This window comes from Triturus cristatus, chromosome 1_1 (assembly GCF_964204655.1).
Source record: "Triturus cristatus chromosome 1_1, aTriCri1.1, whole genome shotgun sequence".
NCBI lineage: Eukaryota > Metazoa > Chordata > Amphibia > Caudata > Salamandridae > Triturus > Triturus cristatus.
In genome coordinates, this window is record NC_140579.1 from 74055161 (window position 1) to 74075612 (window position 20452).

Here is a 20452-nt window from a genome sequence, read left to right on the forward strand (position 1 = left end):
CTGTTCATTGACTGGCTCTACAGAGAATGAAGTGATGTGCTGGGGCGAGGAGCTGTGCTGGTCAGTGAATGGATGTGCAGATATCGAGTGAATGGCTGTGCAGAGAGAAGGATGGTTATTTAAGCATCCCAAAAAGTGAGCCCTGCAAGTGCTAATCTACAACAGTTTCAGCTGCAGTTTTAGGGTGGCTGATGTCTTAAATAGCTGAAAAGATGGAGCTGTGGTATTTTACCACCTTAGCTAGTCGTGAGTGGTTCTGCATCACAGGAATGTAAAAGCTTGTTCCCCTTTCGACTGAAAGTGTAGCAGCATTTGCTGACATATGAAATGTAAACAACTGAAAATAATGCAATAGCATACACAAAGCAGCATAACAAAAACATGAAAACATAACATTTATTTTAAATTTAAATTTGAAAAGATATTTTTTTCATCTCTAATACTTTTGTACATATAGTCTGATCATTCCAAATCATATGTTTATTTAAATTCTGACAGTATGCCAGTGCAATAGATAACACTGGCAATTACAATTAAACATTCCTGTGTATTTGCAAAGATAGACAACTGTATTATGTTGTCTAAAAATAAGTAAGTGAAGGTTTGATAGCCACAGCCCTATGGGGAATAAGATGCACATGAGGTATGTTTAGGTTTTACAATTAGACCATTTGTAAAATCACGCTATCGTGGACTAATCTTAGTCCCACAAAAGACGATCTCTATTAACTTAAACTGTATGTTCAGTATTCAATATAAGACATTATAGTTAGTTCAAAAAGGTCTGAACATGCGACAGTTGTGAATCAGTATATTTGACATAGAAATTACGCTAGATTGATAAAATAGCCTAAATGTCTGACTGAATTGCTGAAATTAAACATGAGATGATAATAATACACACACAAGTGTTTAAAGCCATATAATTACTCTTTTACGGAAAAACGCTTCTATACGGAAAATGTTGAGTAGTAACAGTGAAACCGATATGTGTACGACAGGCGCCATATTACAAAACCGATCTAGACATATTGTACGTTTCAAATCCAATTATATTTCGAAAATATTTTACTATAAACATTATTGCCGAATGTCAAAGCCCTAGTTTGGGACATATGGCACGTTCCCAAATCTCATAAAATATTTATATAAAATAAAGTAAAGTGCATTGTATACAAACAAGCGCTGAAAGTCCAAGTTATACATACAATCTAACCCAATGACCAAAGATTACACATGGCATAATCATACCATACATACACATGTGTAGGTCATAAGGTCAATATTTTATCGCAAACGCTTCCCCATACACAAAGTATTCCATCGTTACAGCGGGGCAGATACATGTGTAAATCGACGCCATATTGACGGGATTACGATACAATATCAAGACTCCCAAGATCAGCTAGTGAACAAATACTAAGTACTTAGACGTAACCGAAAAACAAAAATCTGAAAAAGGAAGAAAATTCAGTTCAATTTGAAACATTGATGTTCTGCAAAGGAACAGCCAGGATTAAAATACGAAGCACTAATCTTAAATTACTTACGGGCGCGGTAACGTATCTCTGCATAGTCCACAAACAGCGTATCAAGAAATTAGTCAGAAACTAATGTCCTGAAAAGGGCCTCTATATATATGTTAAATTTAACTGTCTACACCTGTGTTTGACCAACAGGATGTAAACATAGAAACGGAAAGAATAATATTACCACATCCGGTTACCGGCGCAATACGTATCGGTCATTTTGAAGTGTGTTTCCAATAGCAAGAAACACCATAACAAAATATTGTAAATTTATACAAGAACGTACTTTAGAAATAAAAACATAAACTGGTGAACGTGTATTGACGTGTAGAAACTAATGTACTAAATAGGGCCTCTATGTATATTGAAAAATGTAACTGTCTGCACCTGTGTATGGCCAAATTGATGTAAGCATGGAATCGGAAAAAATAATATGACCTCCAGTCACCAGCGCAAAACATGTCGGCCATTTTGAGATGTGTTTTCTATAACAAAAAACACCATAGCAAAATATTACAAATTTGTACAGGGATATGCTTTATAAGTGAAAACGTAGATTGTTGAGCGTGTATTATAGATCAAGATGATCATTGTCTTAAATAAAGTCAAAAAGTGCTGTAAGCATACTATGTTACAGATCAGACTATTGTTGTGTCAAGATGAGTCGCCAGACATATCTGTAACGATCATGAGTATTTTCATGGCGCCAAAGTGTCACAGATGATGCCAACAACCTCCCACCGATGTATTCTATTAAATGCACCACCCATATGTGTCATCTTAAAGGAGGGGGTACTGACAGTTTGTTAGATTTATAAGCAAAAATTCATTATTAAAACATTATACTTTGCCAAATATATAAAGGGTATCCGCCACATTCGAAAGGGCTTCTAAGCAAGAGTAACTTTGGTGTAAATCAACCCTATCAAAAACATTAATGAAACAATTACATTAAATTCAGAAAAAATGTACTTATATAGCAATAAACTACTTTATAAGAAATAACGGAATTAATTATTGACATTAAGACCAAACATTACAGTTCGCCGAAGATAACCAGCATGAAACATTACTCTTGTGTCTTCTGGATGGGTTTCATGTATATGGACAGACAAAGGATATCTCTCATCTCTGTTTTTTATGGCCCTTACATCCTCCTGTAAACGTACTTTCAAGCTACGAATAATGCTTCCAACAGATGCTTTACCACATGCACACTTTAGAAGGTAAACAGTATGTGTGGTGTTGCAATTGATGTAAGAATTCATTTTGAATTCCCTTGAGTTGTTATATTGGAAAGTTGATATTTTGTTTACACCCAGGCTACATATATTACAGTTGCCACAGATAAAGAACCCAAAAGGTTTTTCTGGTAACCAGGTTTGTAAAGATATCTCAGGCTGCTTCACATAACTTGGACAAATTATATTCTTTATGGTTCTTCCTCTTTTGTATATTACCTTTGGTTTTGAAGAAACCATATCTGCTGGTAGAGTGTTTGATGCGAGTAAGTGCCAATTTTTTCTAAGTATGTTAAAGATTTGTCCGCTATATGAATTATATTCAGTTATGAATGACAGGTCAACATGACTTGCATTATCTTTCTTATGCTTGGTCTTTAAAAAGATGGATTTTCTATCCACCTGAGTAATTCTATCTTCAGCTTTCAGTAGACAATCTCTGTCATAACCTCTTTGGCCAAAGTTTTTCTTAATTTTCTGAACTTGTGACACAAATGTATGTTCTTCACAACAATTACGACAAGCCCTCACCATTTCCCCAAAAGGGATCGAGGAGATGGTAGCTTTGGGATGACAGCTCGTAGTGTGAAGGACGCTATTACAGGCAGTAGACTTTTTGAAGATATCATTATGTAAATTTAACGTTAAGCCTGTTGTTGTTCAAATAATAATAATCTTCCTCAAGTTCTTAATCGCTGCCCTTCCATATGAGGAAGATATCATCAATATATCTACTGAAAAACAGAATATTGTAAATCCATTTGCCCGCCCCTGAGCCCCAGGCATGCTCCATCTCTTACAACCCCATGAAGAGGTTCGCATAAGATGGAGCAAACATGGAGCCCATAGTGGTGCCCTGTTTGTGAAGAAACCACTCCCCATTGTGCATAAATGCATTCTGTGTTAGAATCAGCTCTGACATCTGTAACAACATGTGTGTATGTTGTAAGTGTTTTGCATTACGTTTGTGCAAGTAAAATTTCAATGCTCTTAGACCATAGTCAGTCTTTATACATGTATAAAGACCTTCCACGTCCATAGTAACAAACATGAAAATGTCCTTCTCCCATTTAAGATCTTCCAATTTACAGATTAAATCTTTACTGTCTCTTAGATAGGATGGTAAATTTAGTACAAAAGGCTGTAAAAAAATGATCTACGTATTCTGCAATTCTCTCAGTGGGGCCTCCATTGCCTGATATTATTGGCCGTCCTGGTGGAAAGAGGCCCCCTTTATGTATTTTATATAAATTCAAATGTGGCGGATACACTTTATATATTCCGTACACATATCGGTTTCACTGTTACTACTCAACATTTTCCGTATAGAAGCGTTTTTCCGTAAAAGAGTCATTATATGGCTTTAAACACTTGTGTGTGTAATATTATCATCTGATGTTTAATTTCAGCAATTCAGTCAGACATTTAGGCTATTTTATCAATCTAGCGTAATTTCTATGTCAAATATACTGATTCACAACTGTTGCATGTTCAGACCTTTTTGAACTAACTATAATGTCTTATATTGAATGCTGAACATACAGTTTAAGTTAATAGAGATCGTCTTTTGTGGGACTAAGATTAGTCCATGATAGCGTGATTTTACAAATGGTCTAATTGTAAAACCAAAACATACCTCATGTGCATCTTATTTCCCATAGGGCTGTGGCTATCAAACCTTCACTTACTTATTTTTAGACAACATAATACAGTTGTCCATCTTTGCAAATACACAGGAATGTTTGACTGTAATTGCCAGTGTTATCTATTGTACTGGCATACTGTCAGAATTTAAATAAACATATGATTTGAAATGATCAGACTATAAGTACAAAAGTATTAGAGATGAAAAAATATCTTTTCAAATTTAAAATAAATGTATAAAAGAAAAAATCAAAAATCCAACTTGAGCTAGTAATAGTGCTTTTTATTATGTGCACATACTTATATGTTTAAAAATGTAAACACATATCAATTTTAGTTTTTTGTTATAGATTCATGATTTTCGAATATTTGTCTATATAGCACTTAGTGTCACGCTGGATCTTGCACGCATCATTTTTGCTGAGGTATGTGTAACCTTTATGTGATCACAGGTAAATTAAAGGTCCTGCAAAATACGATAAGTTTTACATCTGCACACAACAGAGACTGTATTACTATTTGCTATCATGGCGATAAGAGTAGGTCTATTACTGTACTCATTTGATAGTTTGATATTATCTATTAGTGCCAATGTAGAAAGGTCCACTTCTCACTGTTTGGTTATAAAATATGGAAAGAATCACATGTGCCACGCTCAATCATTGATTGTACTATTGGTCACCAATATGGTGATAAGAACTGATCTCTCACTGTAGATACTCGACTATTGGATATAATCTGTCAAAATGTTACTATAGAAATGCTTTTATGAGACCCTTTTGGCAATCCGGCTTAAAAAGTTATATATTAACAAACCGCTTGATATATGTCATAAATGACTAAGAATTATTTTGTGAGGTATCTCCTATGTGTTGTATATATCTCCTAATACATAAACTTGCAAAATGTCTCTTCATGATTCATATGTCAGAATGTATATGTCATATAATGGTGTAGGGAAAGTACCGTATGGATATTGGTTTAATTGCTTAGTCCAAATTACCTTTTGTATAAATTTTAACTGTATATATTAATGTATATTCTATGTATATATTTTTATATGCTTGAAGAAGTCCTGTTGGAACGAAACGCGCCGCGTTGGCTATGAACTGTATGCTGTGCTTTTTAAAAAAAGATCAGAAAACTTGAACAAAAGAATAAAGAAAATTACATCATTAAGAAACTTAAGTCCGTTGTGAATCTTTTGGGAGACATTGTGTTATTGTTCATTTTCAGTTACTGACGTATACAATTGTCTGTTACATATAACCATAGCTGTGTGCTGAGCCATTCCTGCTTCTTGTAATTCTGGCTTTGCCAAATAATAGGGAAGTAAGAAGGTTACGCCCCTGGCTCTCTGCACCGCACCTTTGCAAGTATACCATAGAACACCAGATTGACTGGTGCAGGTTTCTAGTGCCCTGACCTTTTGTTCTTTCTGCACTGGTAGCAGCTATGCCTGATGCACCGAAGTGATCACTGCTGGTAATCTTTGCATATGGCGGCCACCAATGTAATCTTGCCTGATGTGGTCAATATTACATCTCTAATGCTTGCAGCTCGGGAGGATTTTCATTGGACGCTCTTATTACAGAAAAGGCTGGAGACCCCTGGTCTAACAGCAGAGACTCTCCAACATGCTGAACATTGTTAATATATGAATGATATCAAAAGAATGTGAGCAGAGACTCTTAGGTGCAACTTATTGAAAATACTCGTATAACAAAAAAAATGAAAGAGAATTAAGAAGTGAGGAATCATAAAGGACAGTCTTTAGTTACCTGCAAAACTGCACATCCATCTCCACTCTAGAAGAAAAACACAAGAAGAAAAAAGGAATATGAAAACAAGCAGAAAATACACAAATACAGGTCTACAATCGGGGTCTACAATTTAAAAAGTCATATTTTTATTGGAAATGTTTGAAATCTAATATACTGAAAAAGGCCCTTACTCTTATCCCTAACCCATACTCCACCCCAATGCTAACTGTTCAGCATCCCTTAGTCCAATTTTAATCCCATTCGAGATCCATAAACATAACCAAGCATAACTCTGTTCTATACCTCACCCGAAATCCATTCCTCACCAAAACCGTACCCTAATTCCCTACCTCATAACAATGAATCCAAGCCCAACATTTTATCCTAACCTTCACCCATATCACCCAACTCTTAGCCTTACCTTGGCCCTAACCCTAACTATTAACCATAACCCTTCCTTAACCCCATACCATTCCCTAAAATGAACCCTTGACTTAACCCCCACAATCCATTCAAAAATCACTTACAGTACATTTTTGTACTATTATACAAGCTATTTTGTTTATACATTAATTTCGGTTTCATTTGTAAAAAAATAAATACATCCATTCATTTGAAGACATTTTCAGTATATTAACCTTATGTCAGAGCCTCTTTGAGGCATGACTTTTCACATGGTTATTGCCAACGGTACACAGCATAGAACGCCATTCGAGATCCTGTGTGTCATATATAGGTACAACAGAATAGGGGGGTCTATTGGTAGACAGCACAAGATTAAAGAAAAAGTAGTGTGTATAATATCAAACCCAAATATTGTCAGAGCAGAGCACGGAAAACCATCAAACCGACTCAACCAAAGAGACCAAAGTTGAGAGCAAAGTCACCTCTCATAATCAGTTTATATCATGTGGTCTCCACTAAGAGCCGAGGTATGCCTCCTCGTCATAGAGACTACCTCGTTAGTGTAAGGCTCTCTTGCTCGTATGGGTTGATGAAGAAAAGTCCAAAAGTCACGTGACAAACTGTGACCACCAGACAGAAAAAGTGCAGTGCAAAGAAAAAAGTGAAATTTAAAAAGAGATTGTGTAAAGAGTATGATATACTTCACTCATTTCAGCACATCTCTATTAAAAAGGTGTGTAAGCAAAAAATATATATAACAAGCAGTGCCAACTAGTCACTGTTGAATAAGGGTCAACATGTTTCAGCCTTCACGGGATTGTGGCCCAAGGCTTTCATCAGGACCTATAAGGATTAGTGCTACTGCATTCAAATAAATGGATTCAAAAGCGGTGAAAATATAAAATGTGAAGATTTAACATTCGAAGAAGTAATAAATACAACCTCACTTGTGTCCTAATCCTCTATATCACAAGGTGCTAACATCACCTGAGGAGAAAGGATAGTTAGCACACCTCATTAAACAATCCAGAAAAAATTGTGCCGTCTATATATAAGCAAATTTAACATAAAAGTGCCTAATGCATTGCTATAACAGAGGGAACACAATGCTTACCCAACGTGATTAGGGATTGCACCTCACCTACCCTGGAACCTGGCTCAGGTTAATGAGGCCCCGCTCTAAATCGTGGGTAAAAAGAAACAAAAAACATCTTTTTTTGTATTATTTGTTTTATAGTTGCTTAAAACCACATTAGATCAACAGAGAGCCATATAGTACTCCTTGTTGGTCAAACACCTTACGTCAAAGACGTAACAACCTCCTAACACCCAAAAAATGTTCTCCCCTACAGTGTAGAAAACCCCCCCCCTCTCAGTAAATCAACTACTTAAGGTATTGTTATTAAAAAGATATTTTTTAGGCTGGCTAGTATCTCTGGCTAGTAAACGGCCAGAGTCCATCATCATCTGTCTATTGTACAAACTCCCGAGAAAATGACAACCACCCTCCTCAGTTCTACAGGTCACGTGTCTTAATACTCAAAAGTACGGGTCGCTAATGAGCATTCCTCATATGAACTCTAATAAAGAGAGAGACAGAATAAAGGTCCGTGATTTAGGGCGCTCGGTTAACAACAGCACTCACCTATCCGTCGTTGCCCCTGGCTTTCCTAAGCAGGGTGGGAGGCAACGTACCGGAACCAGGAGTGTGTTCAAATACTCTCGCCACCGCCGGCACGCCTCACGCTGTGTGGCAGAGGACTACGGCGGCCGCCGTGTCCAAAACAGTAAAACTACCGAAAAAACGGCATGTCTCACGGGAAAAGTAGTTTACAAGCACTAACTACGTGCTTCGAACAAGCACGCTACCTGCTGATTGGATAGAAACTACGGTCGGCCAATCTCACAGGGGAACTACAAAAAACAGCATGCCTCATGGGAGATGTAGTAGATCGCTCTAAGTGCGCTTCAAAGTAAATTGTACACGAAGCAACGAGGCATACAAATATACATTAAAACAGAGCACAATAGAAACGGGTTTGCCTTGACATTTAGCCCTCAATCAATTGCAGATTTACTCTACGTCTGTTCCCAGTTCGAGACGGACTGAAAGACCCAAATCAATACCATCCACTGCTCGGCAATCAAGTCCCATGGGCAAAGTAAATGATATAATTCAAATGGGACAAAAGAGCTCATTATGTGTACTCTGCTTATAGGTGATGTGCTTAGTGCACGTCGTATATTATCAATGTTGGTATACCGCAAAGGGTATAAAGATAGGTAAACTCATCCCTATTAGTTTAGATTTAGTTATGGTAATTAACATCTAATGTTCCCATTGTCTGTTTAGTGGGTAGTGTGGTGTTTAGTAAAAAGGGACTCATTTGCATGCTTATGCCCCTTCAACATTAAAAGTTAGTAGGCGCTCCCATGATCCTGTTGCCGTAGTTTACATCTAGTGTGTCCTATTAAAGTGTCAAAGGAAGACATAGTGGTATAGCGGCGGGCCGAGATAAGTTCATCATCCATTATAACAAAACAGATACACGTTAGACCCAGAATGTCACGATGCCTTGTTGATGCACCGCCCAAATGTGCAACGCACCTCATCAGTGTTGGATGCTTGTCCAGGGAATGTCATCGTTTAATCCCAAAGTGTCACAGCAAAGCCTATGGACCCATTTTTGTTCTTTAGTGAACAGAAAATTGGAGATGTCACTGATGTGTTGTGGGATGGTTGGTTTCTCCAGTATTGTCCAATGGAAATCCTCTATAGTATGATTGGCTTCCGTGTAATGTCTGGTGAGCTTTGTGTTGGATTTGCGGCACCTAAAGGTGCTCTTATGCTCTGTCATTCGTAATCTCACCTTTCGGGTGGTCATACCCACATATCTCAACTTGCACGGGCATGTGAGTAAATAAATAACATTGCTGCTATTGCAGTTTGTGAACTGAGTCTGAAACCAGTGTCTATCGGTCCCAATGTCTACCGATGAGCTGTTAGTAGTTTGTGGACACACCGAACAACCCCCACAAGGATGGTGTCCAGTCACTGCCGGCAGGTCCCATAAAGTGCCCAGTGTCCTACTGGGCGCAGTTGGTGGTCGTGTATGGACCAATCTATCCTTGATATTGCCTGATCTTTTGAAAGCAAAGAGTGGCATTGCTATTTTCTCCTGGCAACTATTTAAAATCCTCCAGTGTTTTTTGATGCTTTTCTTTATATCATTGGATAGTGTGCAAAAAGTGCTGACCATCGTGAGACGTTCCAATGGTGGCTTTGGTACAGACGGTTCCAACAGAGCTTCCCGATTGTTATTCGAGGCCCTTTTAAGAGACCGTTTGACCAGCTTACAGGGATAGTTTCTCTCCACAAGTTGCTCGGACAGTAAATTGGCATGTTTGGTGAAGCCATCTGTTGTGGAACAGTTCCTACGCACCCTCAGAAACTGTCCATAGGGTAAATTATCCCTCAGGGCCTTAGGGTGCTGACTGTCGTAACGCAAAAGCGAATTGCGCGCCATAGGCTTGCGATATAATTCGCTACCTAAGCCCTCAGGGGTTACAAAGATCGATAGGTCCAAGAATGCCAACCGGCTCTTGTTCACTTCTACCGTGAAGTTCAGATATTCATTCCTTGAGTTAAGCCACTGATGAAAATGGTCTATGGACTGTAGATCTCCTCTCCATACCACCAAAATATCATCAATATACCGCTTCCATAAGCGGATTGATGAAAAAAAGGGGTTGGAGGGAGCCAAGACGTGTTCCTGCTCAAACGCATGGACATATAGATTCGCTAAGCTGGGCGCGAAAACGCTGCCCATGCTGGTCCCCGACGTTTGCAGATAGATGGTATTTTCGAATTTAAAGAAATTTTCTTTCATCGCCATTCTGGCCAGCGTCATAATGAAGGGCACAGGTGTAATGGACTGTAAGTCGGTCCCCTCAAGGATAGATCGTATTGTATCCAGTGTCTCATCTTGGGGAATGGATGTATATAGAGATTCGACATCGAAGGAGACTAAAAAGTCTCGTTCCGTGTCGAACTCTACCGTAGGAAGCAATCGCAGGACATCCTTGGTGTCCTGCAAATACGTCGGCATCTTTTGGACAATGGGTCTGAGGAAGTGGTCCACAAACGTAGACAGTGGTTCCAAGAGGGAACCCTGTCCCGAGATGATTGGTCGCCCAGGTGGAGGTCTCTGGGCCTTATGTACCTTTGGCAGTACATAAAAGTAGGGAATGACAGGGAATTTAGTCTGAAGGAACTGTGCTTCGTGATTAGTTATCCACCCTTCACAGAGAGCTTCTTCGGTGATTTCACCGATAGATTTAAGCAGTCTGTCTGTAGGATCATTACTGAGAGCCCTATAGGAGCGCTCATCGCCCAATTGGCGGAGGCATTCTGCTCGATATTCAACGGTATCCAAGATGACAATGGAGCCCCCCTTGTCTGCAGGTTTGATGGTAATTTCTTCCGCTCTAGACAAGGAGGTAAGTGCTTGCCTCTCAACTCGTGGTAGGTTAATGAACCTCTCCCTCCTTGTGTTACACATGGCGCTGATCTCACACGTGACCGCTTTTTCAAAGGTGAGAACCTGTGGAGGAACCAGGTGTGTAGGAGGGTTGAATGTAGACTTAACTCTAAGCCCCGTGTTTTGTTCACTCTCTTCAGGATCAGTTGTACTTTTGTCCCTGAAAAAGTGATAGAGCCTTAATTTTCTAAAGAATTGTGCCAATTCGCATTGAATCTGGAAGGAGTCTCCTGTAGAAGTGGTAACAAAGCCAAGACCCCTGTTAAGAACAGACAGCTCGTCTGTTGAGAGGTTACGCTTGCTCAGATTCACTACGAGGTTTGGTTGGCACTGCTCGCGGGTGGAGCCGAGTTCTTCCTCGTGTTGCTCCGCGTCCCGGCATGGGGACCTGAGGGGGGGCCTGAGGTTAGATCCCAGTGAACTTGGGCTTGTGTGTTTCTTCGCCTGCCTCGACTTCTTGGGGGGCCATACCCTAAAAAAGACTGGTTGTCAAATTCTGGTTGGTATGCTGTCATGTGTGGTGGAAAGGCTTGTGGTGGAAAACCCCAAGGGGTGGGTGGCCACCACTGTTGAAATTGTGGTGTCCCGTAACCTCTTTGGTGGTAGGGTCTAGTGTATCTACCTCTACCTCTGGAGCGTTGTGTGGGTCTCTCAGTGTCACTAGATGTTTCATCTGAGCTGGAGCCTGAATAGGAAGAGCCATATCTCCTCCCATTGCTCTTAAACTCAGGGGGTGTGTAATCCTCACTGGTATAAGGATAAACCTTTTCATGTTTAAACTTGGCCAAATCTTTTTTGAATTTTTCGATTTTAGAAAGGAGAATAGAGTCCTTAAACTCCTTATTGTTTTTGTTCGATTCGTCCAAGTTCTTTTTAAATAAAGTGGCAGTGATGGTAATTTTAATTTGGGCCTCCAAGGCCTGTATCTCTATGAGGATAGAATCAGCCACTCGCTTTGCTGTGCTGATAATTAAAATCAGCCAGTCGCGCGTACAGCGCCATGCTATAAGTGACCAATCTTTGAGAAACGCTTTATTATCCAGAAACAGCCTCGGGGCATTGGTTACTATCAACCCAGGGGGCGCACAGTTCGCTCTCAAATATTCAGCCATAATGGCGCCATGAATTGAAGAGCGTGAATGGGATTTCTTCAGAATGAGAAGTCTGCCCCAGTCATTCCCTGTCTCTATAAGAGGAACATTCGGACCCTCAAGTATACTAGGTGTATTGTCAAGAATAGATTGGAATATTGCGTCGTCATACGCCAAACCACTGAATTCAGCCATTTTGTGATGACCAAAACAAGAGTTAAGATACAACAAAGAGAGGCTGAACGCTACAAAAAAGGGAGAGCACCAAGGGGTGTGGGCTATGCAGTCATAAAGATCTGCATTGAGAGTTTGATTATCCGCTGAAGCAGTATAATCTTTGTGAAAGACCCGCAGCCAAAAAGCTGCTCAAAAACATAAACACTACAACTTGGATAAAGGGTCTAAGGGAGAGATATTTAAAGACCAGCCCAAATTCTAATCCCCATAAACAAGACTGTATAAACACAACAGAATAGGGGGGTCTATTGGTAGACAGCACAAGATTAAAGAAAAGAAAAAGTAGTGTGTATAATATCAAACCCAAATATTGTCAGAGCAGAGCACGGAAAACCATCAAACCGACTCAACCAAAGAGACCAAAGTTGAGAGCAAAGTCACCTCTCATAATCAGTTTATATCATGTGGTCTCCACTAAGAGCCGAGGTATGCCTCCTCGTCATAGAGACTACCTCGTTAGTGTAAGGCTCTCTTGCTCGTATGGGTTGATGAAGAAAAGTCCAAAAGTCACGTGACAAACTGTGACCACCAGACAGAAAAAGTGCAGTGCAAAGAAAAAAGTGAAATTTAAAAAGAGATTGTGTAAAGAGTATGATATACTTCACTCATTTCAGCACATCTCTATTAAAAAGGTGTGTAAGCAAAAAATATATATAACAAGCAGTGCCAACTAGTCACTGTTGAATAAGGGTCAACATGTTTCAGCCTTCACGGGATTGTGGCCCAAGGCTTTCATCAGGACCTATAATCAAACTCTCAATGCAGATCTTTATGACTGCATAGCCCACACCCCTTGGTGCTCTCCCTTTTTTGTAGCGTTCAGCCTCTCTTTGTTGTATCTTAACTCTTGTTTTGGTCATCACAAAATGGCTGAATTCAGTGGTTTGGCGTATGACGACGCAATATTCCAATCTATTCTTGACAATACACCTAGTATACTTGAGGGTCCGAATGTTCCTCTTATAGAGACAGGGAATGACTGGGGCAGACTTCTCATTCTGAAGAAATCCCATTCACGCTCTTCAATTCATGGCGCCATTATGGCTGAATATTTGAGAGCGAACTGTGCGCCCCCTGGGTTGATAGTAACCAATGCCCCGAGGCTGTTTCTGGATAATAAAGCGTTTCTCAAAGATTGGTCACTTATAGCATGGCGCTGTACGCGCGACTGGCTGATTTTAATTATCAGCACAGCAAAGCGAGTGGCTGATTCTATCCTCATAGAGATACAGGCCTTGGAGGCCCAAATTAAAATTACCATCACTGCCACTTTATTTAAAAAGAACTTGGACGAATCGAACAAAAACAATAAGGAGTTTAAGGACTCTATTCTCCTTTCTAAAATCGAAAAATTCAAAAAAGATTTGGCCAAGTTTAAACATGAAAAGGTTTATCCTTATACCAGTGAGGATTACACACCCCCTGAGTTTAAGAGCAATGGGAGGAGATATGGCTCTTCCTATTCAGGCTCCAGCTCAGATGAAACATCTAGTGACACTGAGAGACCCACACAACGCTCCAGAGGTAGAGGTAGATACACTAGACCCTACCACCAAAGAGGTTACGGGACACCACAATTTCAACAGTGGTGGCCACCCACCCCTTGGGGTTTTCCACCACAAGCCTTTCCACCACACATGACAGCATACCAACCAGAATTTGACAACCAGTCTTTTTTAGGGTATGGCCCCCCAAGAAGTCGAGGCAGGCGAAGAAACACACAAGCCCAAGTTCACTGGGATCTAACCTCAGGCCCCCCCTCAGGTCCCCATGCCGGGACGCGGAGCAACACGAGGAAGAACTCGGCTCCACCCGCGAGCAGTGCCAACCAAACCTCGTAGTGAATCTGAGCAAGCGTAACCTCTCAACAGACGAGCTGTCTGTTCTTAACAGGGGTCTTGGCTTTGTTACCACTTCTACAGGAGACTCCTTCCAGATTCAATGCGAATTGGCACAATTCTTTAGAAAATTAAGGCTCTATCACTTTTTCAGGGACAAAAGTACAACTGATCCTGAAGAGAGTGAACAAAACACGGGGCTTAGAGTTAAGTCTACATTCAACCCTCCTACACACCTGGTTCCTCCACAGGTTCTCACCTTTGAAAAAGCGGTCACGTGTGAGATCAGCACCATGTGTAACACAAGGAGGGAGAGGTTCATTAACCTACCACGAGTTGAGAGGCAAGCACTTACCTCCTTGTCTAGAGCGGAAGAAATTACCATCAAACCTGCAGACAAGGGGGGCTCCATTGTCATCTTGGATACCGTTGAATATCGAGCAGAATGCCTCCGCCAATTGGGCGATGAGCGCTCCTATAGGGCTCTCAGTAATGATCCTACAGACAGACTGCTTAAATCTATCGGTGAAATCACCGAAGAAGCTCTCTGTGAAGGGTGGATAACTAATCACGAAGCACAGTTCCTTCAGACTAAATTCCCTGTCATTCCCTACTTTTATGTACTGCCAAAGGTACATAAGGCCCAGAGACCTCCACCTGGGCGACCAATCATCTCGGGACAGGGTTCCCTCTTGGAACCACTGTCTACGTTTGTGGACCACTTCCTCAGACCCATTGTCCAAAAGATGCCGACGTATTTGCAGGACACCAAGGATGTCCTGCGATTGCTTCCTACGGTAGAGTTCGACACGGAACGAGACTTTTTAGTCTCCTTCGATGTCGAATCTCTATATACATCCATTCCCCAAGATGAGACACTGGATACAATACGATCTATCCTTGAGGGGACCGACTTACAGTCCATTACACCTGTGCCCTTCATTATGACGCTGGCCAGAATGGCGATGAAAGAAAATTTCTTTAAATTCGAAAATACCATCTATCTGCAAACGTCGGGGACCAGCATGGGCAGCGTTTTCGCGCCCAGCTTAGCGAATCTATATGTCCATGCGTTTGAGCAGGAACACGTCTTGGCTCCCTCCAACCCCTTTTTTTCATCAATCCGCTTATGGAAGCGGTATATTGATGATATTTTGGTGGTATGGAGAGGAGATCTACAGTCCATAGACCATTTTCATCAGTGGCTTAACTCAAGGAATGAATATCTGAACTTCACGGTAGAAGTGAACAAGAGCCGGTTGGCATTCTTGGACCTATCGATCTTTGTAACCCCTGAGGGCTTAGGTAGCGAATTATATCGCAAGCCTATGGCGCGCAATTCGCTTTTGCGTTACGACAGTCAGCACCCTAAGGCCCTGAGGGATAATTTACCCTACGGACAGTTTCTGAGGGTGCGTAGGAACTGTTCCACAACAGATGGCTTCACCAAACATGCCAATTTACTGTCCGAGCAACTTGTGGAGAGAAACTATCCCCGTAAGCTGGTCAAACGGTCTCTTAAAAGGGCCTCGAATAACAATCGGGAAGCTCTGTTGGAACCGTCTGTACCAAAGCCACCATTGGAACGTCTCACGATGGTCAGCACTTTTTGCACACTATCCAATGATATAAAGAAAAGCATCAAAAAACACTGGAGGATTTTAAATAGTTGCCAGGAGAAAATAGCAATGCCACTCTTTGCTTTCAAAAGATCAGGCAATATCAAGGATAGATTGGTCCATACACGACCACCAACTGCGCCCAGTAGGACACTGGGCACTTTATGGGACCTGCCGGCAGTGACTGGACACCATCCTTGTGGGGGTTGTTCGGTGTGTCCACAAACTACTAACAGCTCATCGGTAGACATTGGGACCGATAGACACTGGTTTCAGACTCAGTTCACAAACTGCAATAGCAGCAATGTTATTTATTTACTCACATGCCCGTGCAAGTTGAGATATGTGGGTATGACCACCCGAAAGGTGAGATTACGAATGACAGAGCATAAGAGCACCTTTAGGTGCCGCAAATCCAACACAAAGCTCACCAGACATTACACGGAAGCCAATCATACTATAGAGGATTTCCATTGGACAATACTGGAGAAACCAACCATCCCACAACACATCAGTGACATCTCCAATTTTCTGTTCACTAAAGAACAAAAATGGGTCCATAGGCTTTGCTGTGACACTTTGGGATTAAACGATGACATTCCCTGGACAAGCATCCAACACTGATGAGGTGCGTTGCACATTTGGGCGGTGCATCAACAAGGCATCGTGACATTCTGGGTCTAACGTGTATCTGTTTTGTTATAATGGATGATGAACTTATCTCGGCCCGCCGCTATACCACTATGTCTTCCTTTGACACTTTAATAGGACACACTAGATGTGAACTACGGCAACAGGATCATGGGAGCGCCTACTAACTTTTAATGTTGAAGGGGCATAAGCATGCAAATGAGTCCCTTTTTACTAAACACCACACTACCCACTAAACAGACAATGGGAACATTAGATGTTAATTACCATAACTAAATCTAAACTAATAGGGATGAGTTTACCTATCTTTATACCCTTTGCGGTATACCAGCATTGATAATATACGACGTGCACTAAGCACATCACCTATAAGCAGAGTACACATAATGAGCTCTTTTGTCCCATTTGAATTATATCATTTACTTTGCCCATGGGACTTGATTGCCGAGCAGTGGATGGTATTGATTTGGGTCTTTCAGTCCGTCTCGAACTGGGAACAGACGTAGAGTAAATCTGCAATTGATTGAGGGCTAAATGTCAAGGCAAACCCGTTTCTATTGTGCTCTGTTTTAATGTATATTTGTATGCCTCGTTGCTTCGTGTACAATTTACTTTGAAGCGCACTTAGAGCGATCTACTACATCTCCCATGAGGCATGCTGTTTTTTGTAGTTCCCCTGTGAGATTGGCCGACCGTAGTTTCTATCCAATCAGCAGGTAGCGTGCTTGTTCGAAGCACGTAGTTAGTGCTTGTAAACTACTTTTCCCGTGAGACATGCCGTTTTTTCGGTAGTTTTACTGTTTTGGACACGGCGGCCGCCGTAGTCCTCTGCCACACAGCGTGAGGCGTGCCGGCGGTGGCGAGAGTATTTGAACACACTCCTGGTTCCGGTACGTTGCCTCCCACCCTGCTTAGGAAAGCCAGGGGCAACGACGGATAGGTGAGTGCTGTTGTTAACCGAGCGCCCTAAATCACGGACCTTTATTCTGTCTCTCTCTTTATTAGAGTTCATATGAGGAATGCTCATTAGCGACCCGTACTTTTGAGTATTAAGACACGTGACCTGTAGAACTGAGGAGGGTGGTTGTCATTTTCTCGGGAGTTTGTACAATAGACAGATGATGATGGACTCTGGCCGTTTACTAGCCAGAGATACTAGCCAGCCTAAAAAATATCTTTTTAATAACAATACCTTAAGTAGTTGATTTACTGAGAGGGGGGTTTTTTTCTACACTGTAGGGGAGAACATTTTTTGGGTGTTAGGAGGTTGTTACGTCTTTGACGTAAGGTGTTTGACCAACAAGGAGTACTATATGGCTCTCTGTTGATCTAATGTGGTTTTAAGCAACTATAAAACAAATAATACAAAAAAAGATGTTTTTTGTTTCTTTTTACCCACGATTTAGAGCGGGGCCTCATTAACCTGAGCCAGGTTCCAGGGTAGGTGAGGTGCAATCCCTAATCACGTTGGGTAAGCATTGTGTTCCCTCTGTTATAGCAATGCATTAGGCACTTTTATGTTAAATTTGCTTATATATAGACGGCACAATTTTTTCTGGATTGTTTAATGAGGTGTGCTAACTATCCTTTCTCCTCAGGTGATGTTAGCACCTTGTGATATAGAGGATTAGGACACAAGTGAGGTTGTATTTATTACTTCTTCGAATGTTAAATCTTCACATTTTATATTTTCACCGCTTTTGAATCCATTTATTTGAATGCAGTAGCACTAATCCTTATAGGTCCTGATGAAAGCCTTGGGCCACAATCCCGTGAAGGCTGAAACATGTTGACCCTTATTCAACAGTGACTAGTTGGCACTGCTTGTGATATATATTTTTTGCTTACACACCTTTTTAATAGAGATGTGCTGAAATGAGTGAAGTATATCATACTCTTTACACAATCTCTTTTTAAATTTCACTTTTTTCTTTGCACTGCACTTTTTCTGTCTGGTGGTCACAGTTTGTCACGTGACTTTTGGACTTTTCTTCATCAACCCATACGAGCAAGAGAGCCTTACACTAACGAGGTAGTCTCTATGACGAGGAGGCATACCTCGGCTCTTAGTGGAGACCACATGATATAAACTGATTATGAGAGGTGACTTTGCTCTCAACTTTGGTCTCTTTGGTTGAGTCGGTTTGATGGTTTTCCGTGCTCTGCTCTGACAATATTTGGGTTTGATATTATACACACTACTTTTTCTTTTCTTTAATCTTGTGCTGTCTACCAATAGACCCCCCTATTCTGTTGTGTTTATACAGTCTTGTTTATGGGGATTAGAATTTGGGCTGGTCTTTAAATATCTCTCCCTTAGACCCTTTATCCAAGTTGTAGTGTTTATGTCATATATAGGTGCCTGAACGCGGATCTCCCACTTCTCTTTATCTTATCCTAAAGTGCTCCCAGCCCTTTAGAATAGATTTCCATTGTACAATGTCTATGCCCCAAGTCTCATGATCTGCGAAGCGAAAAACACATGCTTTCATATTGAAACTACCTGTGCTCTCTGCTACCACATTGGTGGTTTCCTTCTAAAATGTTAAAGATATGTAGCCGAACAATCAGAACAAGAAATATCGATGACATTAGTCCTTGGAAAGCATGCCTCTTACACAAAGGATGACCATGTATCCACAACTGCCATGCCTAGGACAGGAATGACTTCACTTATTGTGAGTTTTGTAAAGTGCTGTTTGTTGCTTTCCCGATACTTCACTGCTGATAGTGTACAAATAAGTGATGGGACAGGGAGACTGAACTCTAATCGGAAGGATGGATTTTGTGTCTGATGTTCCTCAATAGAAACTCTTGGTCTGTGATGAGTTCTGTTAGAAATCAAGTCTGGATAGTTCTCTTTTCAAGAGTTTCCTGAAATGTAAATGATGGGCAGAGGGCCTTCCACCCATCCTTCATCCTCTTGAACGACTGTTGACGGATAAGGTCGGCTGATGATTAACAGAGGTTTCAGCTGGGGTAGAGCGTACGGGGAATTCCTGCAGGTACTCCGGATCTTTGCCCATGTGGGCATTGGTTGTAGGACTGAGAACACTGTATACCGCATCACAAAAAATATAACCATGTTGTTTCTCTCAGAGCACCTAGACGTGTGCACTATATAAACAAAACAAACCAACATGAACCAAGGTTTCATGTTATGCATTCTAGAGAAAATGCATGTATTCTTTAGATATCCTTCGGAACATAAACTCCCAAGTTTATGTAAATTGATATCACATTTACTGTCCAGGTTGGCCACAAATTGCCTCTGCCCACTGGGCCAGTGAATAGAGCTACATATTATTGCATGACACTGTCCTAGTCCAGCTCACTTTAGCTCTAACAGTGCATCCCAGTGTCAAAAGATGCCAGAGAAAATTAGACACTGGCTGCTTCTCTATCAGCCTTGTTTGTGTACCACCGGAGAGTAAACCCTAGATCTTTAAACTTTCTCACAGCCTGAGGAAAATGCTACTTACCTTCAACAATGAACTTTTTAATGGGATGCTATATCTACCTATAGATTCTTCACCTTGTGAATCTCTCCAGGTGCTAGACCAAATTCAGGAAATGTATAGCTTTCCCGTACTGACCAGTGGTGCAATGGCTCCAAGTCAGCTCTGACTCTTCGTCCCTATACCTCCCACCCAGACCAGACATTATGAAGCTACTGTGGACTCTCACATCAGTTCTCCACCTTTTTCTCCCCCAGGCCCTTAGAGGCAGAGAGAGGCCTAATGAACTAAAGGAATCCCTAAAAGGCGGAGATAGGCCTGACAAGCTTAAAGTAATCCCTTAGATGTGGAGATCGGCCTGACGAACTAAAACAGATGCAGTACACAATACTTCATCTGTTACTATTTAGCCAGCAGAGCATCCAATCATCAGAG

The 20452-nt window shown here is 41.0% G+C and overlaps 1 protein-coding gene across 2 annotated transcripts in view; it reads right to left on the reverse strand.

Annotated features, from left to right (window-relative positions):
* Window positions 1-20452, reverse strand: part of LOC146869474 (E3 ubiquitin-protein ligase TRIM39-like) — a 217944-nt gene that overhangs the window by 52988 nt on the left and 144504 nt on the right. For both annotated transcript variants that reach the window (XM_085599865.1, XM_085599864.1), the window contains one exon: window positions 6196-6222. In XM_085599865.1, the coding sequence (XP_085455991.1) occupies window positions 6196-6222 (27 nt within the window). The remainder of the gene's footprint in view (window positions 1-6195; window positions 6223-20452) is intronic.